Below are 12214 nucleotides of genomic sequence, written 5' to 3'. Positions count from 1 at the left end.
GCAACCGCTGCAACCGTGCCTGCCTGTCCCGCATCGGACTTGTCAGTCACCAACGAGCCTGCAGCAGACGTGGACATACCCCTCCATAAATCTTCGTCCGCGAAGCCAAGCCAAAGTAAGAAAGAAAAAAGAACAAGACGACTTAGAACATTGGAAAGACTTACCACTAACACTGATAGGAAGGATAAATTGCATTAAAATGAATATCTTCACAAGGATACCTATTCCAATCGTTACCAATTCATCTAACAGAGGAATTCTTCAAGGAGCTAAAGAAAATAATAAGGAAATTCTTATGGAAAGGGGGGGAAACCGAGGTTAGCGCTAGATAAATTAACAGAATGGTACAAACAAGGGGGCTTACAGCTACCAAACTTTAAGAATTATTATAGAGCAGCACAATTAAGATACCTATCAGATTTTTATCAAACAAGGGAAAAACCAGATTGGACCAGATTAGAGCTAGATGAAATAGGGGAGAAGGTACCTGAATACATACTATACAAATGGGATGAAGAGCTGGTGTAACATAGGAATTCACCAGTACTGCACCATAGAAAGGAATAAAACAAATTATCAACTATCAAAATTAATATTGATGCAAAATAAACTAATCCCTTTCACAACAGATAACCTTTCCTTTAGAGAATGGGAGATAAAAGGGATCAAAAGAATAGAAAATTGTTTTTCGGGTAATAAATTATTATCTTTTGAACAAATGAAGGACAAATATGGTATAACTCACGGTACAATGTTTGCTTACCACCAACTGAAAACCTACTTGAAGGACAAATTGGGAAGCAGGCTGAGGATACCAGAAGGAAACAATTTTGAATATGTGATTACAGACACAATGATAATTAAAAGATTTATAACAAACATGTATATCAAACTGCAAGAGAAAGAGAACAAGGAAACAAGCTGTAAACCCAAACAAAAATGGGAACAAGATCTAAACATAAAGATAAAGAATGAAACATGGGAAAAGCTATGCTCTGGAACTATGAGAAATACAATAAACACGAGGTTACGCATGATACAATATAATTGGTTACACAGGCTATACACCATGCCCCAAAAGTTAAATAAATGGGACCCAACAGTATCAGACAGATGTTTTCGCTGTAAGAAGGAATCGGGAACAACAGTACATGCAATTTGGGCATGTGAGAAAGTGGAAAAATTTTGGGAAGATCTAAACCAGGTATTAAATAAAATCACAAAAGCAACATACCAAAAAATCTAGAGATCTTTCTTCTAAGTAATATAGCAAGTAAAGAACTTGGCCTCAATTTGGATGGAGCACAAAAAAGATTCATTATGATAGCCTTAGCTGTAGCAAAAAAATATATTATGACAACCTGGAAATTAGAAGATAGCCTGAGAATACAGCAATGGTACAGAGAAATGAATAAATGTATTCCATTGGAAAAAATAACATACAATTTAAAAAATAACATCACAGTATTCGAACAAATTTGGGAACCGTACATGGAACACAACAGAGAAGTCCTACCACGGACCTCCACCACCTAAAATGACAAGGAGAAGAAGACGAAATGAACTGACCCAGTATGTAAAAGTAGAAGACACAAATTTCTTGTTTATTTTCATTGTGTGATGACATTGTTTAATGGGTTTAATGTATCATATATGTTGAACATTGAGTGGGTGGGGGGGGGGGTGAAGGAGAGAGAAAAGGGAGGGAGAAAAGGGGAGAAAATGACACTGTGTATATTCAAGAGGGAAATGTGTGTATATTTTGGTCAGTATGGTTCATAGTGTGAAAAATTTTTTAAAAATTTAAAAAATTAGGGACCATTTATTCACTCTTCACTTTAAACACTTTTATTCTGATTGCTATCACACTGTGGATCTTTTGTATTCAAAGTTAAATAACCAGGCACAAAATTCTGAGAAGAGTGAACAAATGGCTATGAAATTAGAAAGATGAAGCCTTTCCAATACTATGAAGAAGTAAATTAAGCAGCTAAAACAAAAGAGGAAATGTTAAAGGAAGTAAAAGATGAAACTCAGTGGGTCAAACAGAATACTTTATAAAGCAAAGATAAAGATACATAACCAACGTTTCAAGCTTGAGCCCTTCATCAAGATATGGAAAAATGTTGGCAGGTGTCCAAACAAAATGATGGGGTGGAAGGGTTGGGGGTGGAAAAGAGGATGGAGAGCCAAGGGGAAAGGGTAGGGAGAATGGAGAGCAGGTTAACAGAAATCAGAGAAGTTGATGTTAATGGCATCCAGTTGGAGAGTGCCCAGATGGAAAATCAAGTGTTGTTTCTCCAATTTATAGGTGGTCTTGGTACATGAGGCTATGGACAGAATATGGGAGTGGGAGGCAGAACTCTCCATTCTCCCTCCATTCCCTTTCCCCTCATCTTCTTTCCCTTAGCTCTTCACCCCTTCCCACTCTATTCAAAAAGCTAGCCCTCCTCCCCCTGCTTGCTGCCGTGCTCGCCCTCCCTTCTCCTGTCTTTGGAACTGTGCTCCTCCCCTACCCCATCATTTTGTTTGGACGCTTGCCAACATTTTTTTCAAACCTTCAAGCCTGAAGCATTGGTTATGTATCTTTATCTTTGCTATATAAAGTACACTATTTAACCTGGTGAGTTCCTCCAGCATTGTGTTTTTACTTAGGAAATACAAGAGTATATAACACCATTCTACTCTGCTACTGTTCATGAATTATAACTCTTCTATTGAATCCACAATCAAATGTTAAACTTTGAAGACAACCTCAGTGAAGGTTATTCACTTTGAGCTATCTTGGGCAGTATGGTCAGTGCTGTTACAGTGTCAGTGACCTGGGTTAGAATCAGGTGTTGTTTGTACATTCCCTTCCCCCCATCACCACCCCCCAGGCACACTGGTTTCCTCCTACTGTTCAAAACATACCAGGGATGTATGCTAATTGGAATTATGGGCAGTGAAAGTGTGAAATGTGACCACGCTGGGTCAATCAATTTTCACAGTCTGTTGTCATAAACTGGCTGAAAGCAAGGAAAAAAGTACTAATTTCCTACTTCTTTCCCCACCACCCATTCAGGTAAGGATGCAGACCAAAAATATCCCTACTTTTAAAATGACAAAACTAACTTGGCTGAACTGGATTACTAATTTAAGATTTATTATTTACATGACCAAGAAGCGTCAAGAAATTGAATGCTGTTACTGCAAAAGAAAATTGGGTGGCATGACAGTGCCAGTGACCAGGGAAAGAATCTGGCCCGGTAAGGAGTTTGTACGTTCTCCCCCTGACTTCGTGGGTTTCTTTCAGATGCTCTGGTTTCCTCCCACCCTCCATATCAGGGTTGTAGGTTAATTGGGCGGCATGGGCCTGTGGGCCGGAAGGGGCTGTTACTGCGCTCTATGTCTTTCATTTGTACATGACATAAAATCCGGTTGAAAATACAAACCTGCACCAGAACTCGTAGTTTTTTCAGCAAAGAGAGAGGACAGCACAAATGATGGCACGTATTATTTCAGTATCTTGCATGTCTTTGTTAGGAAAAAAGTAGACTGTTTGCCTCGATTTATCTGAATGACCAGAGGCCTCACTTTTCAGCTAGGCATAGAGGCAATGAAGTTGGGGGAAAAATCTCCAGGAATATATGCAGTCATATATTAGAACATTAAGAACAAAGTGCAGGTTACTGTTTAATTAGATATTTAACCAAATTTATCATTTTAAGTCATAGGTTGTAAAATGTGTTGAGAGCACATCCAACAATACTGAATACATGATATAACATTCTGCATCTCTGATAGTGGTATTCTGAATCAGCATATCATGTCTTCAAGATGTGACCACATAATCTATCAGTGAGACATTGAAATTTTATCTTTTCAATGGATTATCATATCAAGGGCCTGTGTGCCTAATCAAATCGATACAAAAGCTTCTATTGTAGTTTTACAAAAGCAAGGGGTCAACAACTCTCTGCCACAGTTCAGGAAACTTCATTTTGGAGACTTTGTTTTCTCTACCAAATTCCTGGCACCTTAACCCTTCATAGATCTTGTAACTCACCAAACGATTATTGGCAGTAGAAATGCAGGAACCCACAGCAAAATTAAAAATTTTAAACTCAATTACAGTTCTCCCACAAGGTTCAATAAATTTTTTGGCGTAACCTACCTGGTCCTCAATGCCTGCCATGCAGCATCAATGTCTGCATACAGATTTTTCTCAGAAGGTTTTCCATTGCTGACTCCATACCCTGAGTAGTCATAGGAGAAAATGTTACAGTTGATTCTGGTGCCTAAACCGATGTAGAAACTGCTCATCTGACCCAAATCCACTGCATTCCCGTGGGAGAAGAGAAGGGTGAACCTGGAAACAAAAAGAAAAATATTTTCAAGATGACATTAAAGTAATTTTATTGGTGTTAGCCTTCTGAGGTAGGAAATTCCACATGCAAATTTGGATGCACTTGATCAGTGGGGAAAACAAAAGATGTTTTCAGGAACTATGGGAATGAGATGGAAAAAAAAAGCAGAGATTGGACATGGCTGAATCATAATTGTACACCTAAGAGTTTATAATATGTTATACAATGAATCCTTCCAAGATGACTGTCCCAGGGTGTTCAGCAGATTAGTTTCCAGGTCTCGCAGATTAGTTTCCAGGTCTCTGTCAGGAAAAAAAGTAGGCTATTTGTCTTGATTTATCTGAAAGACCAAAGGCCTCACTTTTCAGCTAGGCATAGAGGTGATGAAGTTGGAGAAGGCTTGTGAAGAAATCTCCAGGAATAAATGCAGTGATAATATTAGAACATTAAGAACAAAGTGCAGGTGATTCTGAAACTATATTGTGTGTGGAGGTTAAAGTATTTAAAATGCAACTTCTTACATTTAAATCTCTCAGCTCCAGAGTCATCAAGTTTGAAGATGACACCCCGTCAGACAATGTTGTCATTCAACAAAATTACACCAGAAATTCTACTGAGTCCATTCTTTTCTTTCCTTCTCCTTCTATCAACTTAGGTAATGTTTGTCCCCGGTAGGTTTTCGCTATTGTATTTAATGTAAGGCTCCTATACTTGTTCGAATATTTCAATATTATTTCTTAACCAATATGTTATTTTTTTTTCTAATGGAATACATTTATTCATTTAAATTTGGTAGTTTCTTCCTTTTAATTTGGTTATGTATTCCATTAATATTTAAAGACATATAGTTCAGCGTAGCCCTTTTATATTTTGTTTATCTTCTCTTTCCGTTTTTCCATCATTACCTTTCCTCCTTTTCCATTTCTGTTTTCTTATTTTCAACTCTTCATAAGACAACATTCCTACAACATCTAACATTTTCCTTATTCTCCTATTTCTATCTTATTTATCCCCAATCTCCCCTTCACCTCCTGAGTTGTCCTTTATCCCTTGTTAATGCAACCTAGATTGTATACCTAAAATGGATGAGAGGGGGGGGTGGGGGGGTGGTTTGGGAGGAAAGGGGGGGGGGGAGAAAAAGTCACTGTATATGTGTGAAAAGAAATAGTGTATATCATGGCTAATGTGATTTATGGTGTGAAAAATAAAAAAATTTTTAAAAAAAAAAAAAAAAAAAAAAAAAAAAATTACTTATGCTCTTTGCTGATAAAGGGTATAGAAACTCTATGTTGGTACAGGAAATTATACAGTGAAACCTCTGGTATCCAGCACATTTTCAGGGATTGGTAAATGCCAAATAAGTGTGTTTTCCAGTTGCTTGAGACTTCCTGTTACAAGAACTTACAAGCACACCACTTATAAATAAATTTTACCCATTTATTTCCTGCAAAAAAAAAAAAAAAAAAAAAAAAAAAAAAAAAAAAAAAAGTTTGAAGATGACACGACAGTCGTCAGCCTCATCAACAACAACAATGAGTCGCACTACAGAGAAGAGGTGGGAAATGTGGTGCAAGAATAACAACCCGAATCTCAATATGGACAAGACAAAGGAGATGATTGTGGACTTCAGAGGACCAGAGACAAATCCCCTGCTCTACACATTAAAAGCTCGGTAGTGGAGCGCATCAAATTCCTCAGAGCCCACTTAAGAAGCGACCTATCCTGAACACAACATCTCCTCACTTGTTAAGAAGGTGCAAAAGCTACTGCACTTCCTTAAAAGGTTGAATTGGGCAAGGATACCAGCCACCATTCTGTCCACGTTCTACAAGAGCTCAATCAAGAACGTCCTGGCTGGCTGAATCTCAGTGCTATGGTTGCTGTAAAGCAGCAGCTTTCAAACTGCCCCCCTAAACTCACATTCCACTTTAAGCAACCCCTTACTCATCACAGAGCACTGATGGCATAGGGGGATTGCTTAAGGCGGTATATGAGTGGGAAGGGGAGGTTGAGGACCACTGCTCTAGACACAATTGTTACTGAAATATTTTGCTTGAGAAAAATTGTCATTAGCCCATTTTCTTTGGAGTTATGAAACCGTGCATATAACGAGTCAACTTTTTCTTTCCACCCACATACCACCATAAGTAATCCCTTACTAATCACAGAGCACTTATGGCATAGGAATTGCTTAAGGTAGTATGGGAGTTTAGGGAAGCAGTTTGAAAACCACTGCTGTGAAGCATCAGATCGGAAGGCAATCCACAGAACCATAAAAGCAGCAGAGAGGATTATCTCCCCACCCCAATCAATGTGATTTACTGGGATTGTTGTTGGAAGAAGGCTGGAAAGAAACACATCAGTGATCACACAGCATTTTCCAGCTACTTTCATCAGGAAAGAGATACAGAAGTATTAGAGCTGAGGAACCACTTCTTTCTTCCTTCCCACGGGCAGAGAGAATTCTGAACTGATGAAACCAATCTCTGTGATGCTACTCTTTCTTAACAATATTTATCTATAAAAGACGCAGATCAGTTCTGTGTATTGGTATACATATATAGTTTGTCTGTATGTGTATTTGCACTGTTTTTGCACCATGGACCAGAAAATGCAATTTCAGTGCATTGCACTGTTACAATCGGATGATAAATAAATTTTAACTATGGTAATGGTTTTTCCTTTTACAATGTCTGCCTGACGTGTTGAATAATTTCAGCATTATTTTACCTTATTTTAGGTTTCCAGCAGGTGCACCTTTGCTTTTCCACTTCAAAACAGATTATACAGCATGTAATTGCACAAAAATAAATCTAACACGTATAGAAACAGCTCAGCTGTGCCCCTGGGCTTCACCTCCAGAATGTAATTTTTTTTCCTCTATGATGTCCAGTCACAGGAATGGATATTTACAGAAATCACTCCATTGAATGAGGAATGTGTTTCAAAACAAAAGCAAAATAATGAAAGAGATTTGCAGTCAGTTTAGAATTGGTCTTCATGTAATCATATAAATTACAGATATCAATAGTATTGTGTCAGAGATTTATCAGTGGTTACCATTATAACAAATGGTTGTTAGTGCAAGAGAAATAACCCAGCGTGATTCATGCATAGGTAACATTTATGATGGTTTATTACAATGACTAATTTTATCTTCCATTCCTATTAAATGTCATGTAAATAATAAAACCCAATTCCAAGCACTAATCAACTCCCAGAATAGAATCCATTGTCGAAGAACAAGAAAATATGAAGTGCCCAGCTCCTGGTCCCAGGACTTTTACATTGCATCTTTGCCTCTGGTCCACGGATTAGTAATCGTTCTGCAACACTGGCATGTTCTGTGCAGCATTGATTGCCCTGTGGTTTGTAATCTTAACCAATTTACTCACTGCAGCACAAAATGTCAATCTTATTCCTTCAGATAAATTTTAAAAAACTGATTTCCTTTCTCAGATATCTTACAGCAAAAAATGGGAAAGGATGGATGTTGGGATAGCATGACCTCTGAATAGATCTTGAAAGATTCCAACACACATATCTGCTCTTTGTGAAAACCCCCATTGGGCTCCCTACTTCCACTTCATTTAAGTCTCACCCTGGCAAGAGGTATTCCCTTAGTAGTTACCACACCATCTCTGCTATTGAAAACTATTGTCTCTTTTTAATTCCATCAAGTATGCTATTGCAGTTGTATTTTTTAGTTGTGCTTGCAGTTTTTTTAAATTTAAACCAAGTACTTGTTTAGTCACAGCAATGTAAGAATACATATGTAATAAACTCAATAGGCTGAACAGCCTAATTCTGCTCCTTTGTTTCATGGTCGTAAGATTTTGAAACATTGAGACTGAATGTTGAAGAGACAAGATCAGTCAGCTAACAGAAAGTTAACTGCTTTAATTTGGGAATAATAAAAAACCATAGCACAATAATTTTAATGAAAAGCAAATGCAAAAACAAACAGAATCCCACTTTACTCAGCACAACTTTATTAACAAATAGACATTCTAACCAATTTGGTACAAATTACCAATCTACATTGGCAATATATATTTAGTGTGACATGGGTGCATTAATGCACAATGAACTAAATTACGCAGTTGAACCAGATCTTGACGACATAATTGTAATTCAAGTTCCTGCTCACAGTAAAATGCAGTTCCCAGAGAAAACCCCTCATCTATCAACTTGAAACTTACAACCAAGCAAGTTATTTGTGGGATGGTATACTAAAAGCATTACTATTAGCTTTTCACCAAGATAATTCAAGATGGAGTGATCCACATACGATGCACTCCTGACCTTTCTAAAGTTAAATCTTTGTATTGATTTAATTGCACAGAAATGAAAGTGAGAGACAGGAACAATCACCAGTAGAATGCTTGACACGACTTGTCTCAACAATAATCTTCAAGATTCAATTTATTACATATTACATGAAATTGCTTTTACCTGCTATAAGACAGATTCACCATCAGTAGAAACTGCCTGAAGCGCCTCTTACAGTCAGAGAAAGAAAAGCAAAAGAGAGTGCTCCCCCCCCCCCCCCACAGAGTCACCGAGTGTCCGTAGATTCCTCCATTGCTTCTGCAGTCACAGAGAATGCAGTCCAAACCATTGGCAACCTGAGCTCCAGATCTGAACCTCCGATACAGTCAGAAAGCCTTAAGCGCCTTCAGCACCCCTTTGCATCCCAGTTCAGACACCTGGTACCCCTTCAGCCAGTTTTGAGCCAGCCTTGTCAGGTATCTTGAAAGTCTTTGTCATAATGTTCTAAAACATTTGTTGCAATTCATAACCCCTTACACCAAAGGCAAAATAACATCTCTCACGATCCAGTAAAACTGCAGAAGAGAAAAGGTCACCAACTATACAGTTGGCACTTACAGGGATGCAGATGCCGGCTATGCGAATTTTCTGGTTGCCTGAAAAACACTTTCAGAATGCTTAATACTACACCTACATTAAGAATAAACAGTTCAAAGGACAAAAGATAGTGAAAAATATAAAGTAATTTGGAAAAAAAAAATCTGTATTGTAGTCCTTAATTGTGTAAGGTTCACTTTAATCAGGTAATTCAGTAACTTGCAAAAATTAAATTCTAACCCCGGTCGCTGGTGCTATAACAGGGTTGTGCTAATATCTGTTAACCTTGCTGCCATCATTATTAACCACCCTCCTCCAACTTTACAGAAAATGCCTTTGCTAATACACTTAATGTACTAATGAAGATAAAGATTCTTACTAGGCAGGGATAGGGAGACAAATTGAATGAGTCGCCCTAGCGACATCAGCCGGCTCTTCATCACAGGTGTTGTCATTTTATTCAAACACAACTTTATTCAAACACCTGTTGTGGGCAGGGCACGACCGGGGCACTCCACTGGCTGAATGTTTGCTCCCATTTTCACCAAGAGGTGAAACATTCAGAGAACATTTACTTTTACAATTGAAAGTTTATATTTATTTTTTTATTTGTTTTTTTTTTTATTTATTCCTCTTTTTTTAATGGCTGTTTGGGGTTGCTAGAATTTCAGATATTGGAGCTTTTACTGTATTACCATTTTTTTCCAGTTCTGACCCAGGGTTATCAACAGTTAAGTGCTGATTTCCCTCTCACACATGCTATCTAATTTGCTGAAATTTCTATCATTTTGATATTTTCCAGCCATCGCAATATTTAGCTATGACTTCAACTATGGCTAACTTTTGGTGTCTCAGATCAAAAGGGTGCTTTCGTTCTGGAGGCGTGAACTTATTTCCAGACAAGTTCAGTTTTCAGGAAAACTGTAGATTACCAGAAGACTTTCAGAATGAGATGCATTTCATTTATCTCTGACAGGTTGCTTGCAGATCAAATGATTTAAACATTCCCAGAAGGCACACAATTTGGCATTTGCTGATGCAATTAATCTGAATTAATCTAAAATTCAATCGGAATGACCACGACAGGAATAGTCATCTTCATTATCTTATTTTACATTGGTTTATTCTCCACGATACAAAAAGAAGCAATTGAGCAAAGTTCAAAAGCTGTTAAATTAGCTAAATTGGTTAAATATAACCAATGATGTAGTCTCAATATCTGTAGCATTAAGAGCATTACTTACATTGCTAACACAGATGTATCGAAGATCAGTTTCTTACTTAGTGATCACTCATAGAACAAGCCTAAAAGCCTGATGTTTGCTTTAAGTTTTAGTGCCTAATGAAATAGTTGTGGCAAGATTACAATAAGGTAATAATAACCATCCATGTGCAGCTTCAGAAGTATTGCTGCAGGATTTCTTGTTTAAAAGTAATTCTTTTGGATGAGGATTGTATTTGCTAGGAAGAGACCCTATAGAGCAGGGGTGTCAAATTCACGGAGGGCCAAAATTAAAAACTTGGACTAAGTCAAGGGCCGAACTAAATATTTATTGAAAATTTTCAACAACATCTGCATGTTTTCTCTTCTTTCAACATATGTAATGTTAAACTTTTTCTTATTAAAATAAATGTTTAATAATAGTTTTGGATAAATTCTTTCATTGTCATTGTCATTGGCCCATTTCCTTTGGAGTTCTGAAACCGTGCACATGACGAGTCAATGAAAAGCAGTGGTCTTCAAACTTTTTCTTCCCACCCACAGACCACCTTAAGCAATCCCTTACTAATCCCTTACTAATCACAGAGCACCAATGGCACAGGGACGTGAGTGGAAAGAAAAAGGTTGAGAACTGTTGTATTGTGGTAACTCCACATCTGATTAGGTTAATTGTTAGGCAAGTGGTCAGAGAAGGACCCCCACCCCACCCCAAGAAAGGCTTAAATCACAGGAACAAAATAAGCTTCCGTCTCACTGCTCCCAATCTTACACACAGTCCTGATGTGGAATGTGGGGTCGCAGCTCCACGTTCACCCGAGTTCAGGTGCTGTCTGTGTGGAGTTTGTACGCTCTCCCCTTGTCTTGGACCAACAGGTCAGTCGCCTGACGAAGACACCCGAACCCCCCGTTGAAACGCCGGCGTCCGGGGCGGTGGAGGAATTGGCTGAGAAGAGCGCGTTGCTCCCACCCCCCTCCCATGGTTGGAGAGGGATTAAACTGCGATCTCACGGCGCCGGGCTCGTCTCCAACAAAAGGAGCGGGAGGCAGGGTCCGCCGCGCACGGAGCGAGGGGGAAGGCATCGCCAACGAGACGTTCGGTCAGGCGTCGCCGCTGAAGCGCAGACCCAGCGAGGATGGTCCCCAACTCCAGCCGCGTCTGTGTGTCCTGGAGCTGGGCGGGCTGAGTGCGGCGCTCCGATCCCCAGGATTCGGGACTCTGAGATCCCTCCACACCTCCGGCGTCTTCATTTTCACCTTCACTGTGCATGCGCTATACTGGCGCGGCGGCCAGCGGGCCAACTCTAATATATATTTAATGTGATCTTGCGGGCCAAATATAATTATATCGCGGGCCAGAGTTTGACATGTGTGCTATAGAGTATAAGTTGCTCTACCCAAGAGATGCTTGGGACAAATTAAATGATAATTGTGCTTGCAGGATGCCAAATTCCATAATGTTATTTCAAGGCTCCTTTTATTGTCATGTAATAATACATTGAAAATGTAACAAATATGATATACTTTTGTTTTCTGCAAATTCATCAAATGCATGGCAAAAGGCAGAAATGCTGGAGGAGCTCAGCAGGTCTCGCAGCATCCATCGGAGGTAAAGATAAATAACGAACGATTCGGACCTGAGCCCTGCTTCAATGTATGACTTGGCTCATACTTTGAGGGGCTCAGGTCCAAAATACTGGTGTGGATGCTGCGAGACCTACTGAGCTCCTCCAGCATTTTTGTGTTTTTTTTCTAAATCATAGTGTCTGTAGGCTTC

General features: G+C 38.9%; 1 protein-coding gene across 2 annotated transcripts in view; it reads right to left on the bottom strand.

Moving 5' to 3' along the window:
• Positions 1 to 12214, bottom strand: part of LOC138759009 (alpha/beta hydrolase domain-containing protein 17B-like) — a 77693-nt gene that overhangs the window by 32463 nt on the left and 33016 nt on the right. For both annotated transcript variants that reach the window (XM_069928770.1, XM_069928771.1), the window contains exon 2: positions 4157 to 4351. In XM_069928770.1, the coding sequence (XP_069784871.1) occupies positions 4157 to 4351 (195 nt within the window). The remainder of the gene's footprint in view (positions 1 to 4156; positions 4352 to 12214) is intronic.

This window comes from Narcine bancroftii, chromosome 3 (assembly GCF_036971445.1).
Source record: "Narcine bancroftii isolate sNarBan1 chromosome 3, sNarBan1.hap1, whole genome shotgun sequence".
Lineage (NCBI taxonomy): Eukaryota > Metazoa > Chordata > Chondrichthyes > Torpediniformes > Narcinidae > Narcine > Narcine bancroftii.
Note: the sequence above shows the minus strand (reverse complement) of the source record. Positions and strands in the feature narration are given on the sequence as shown.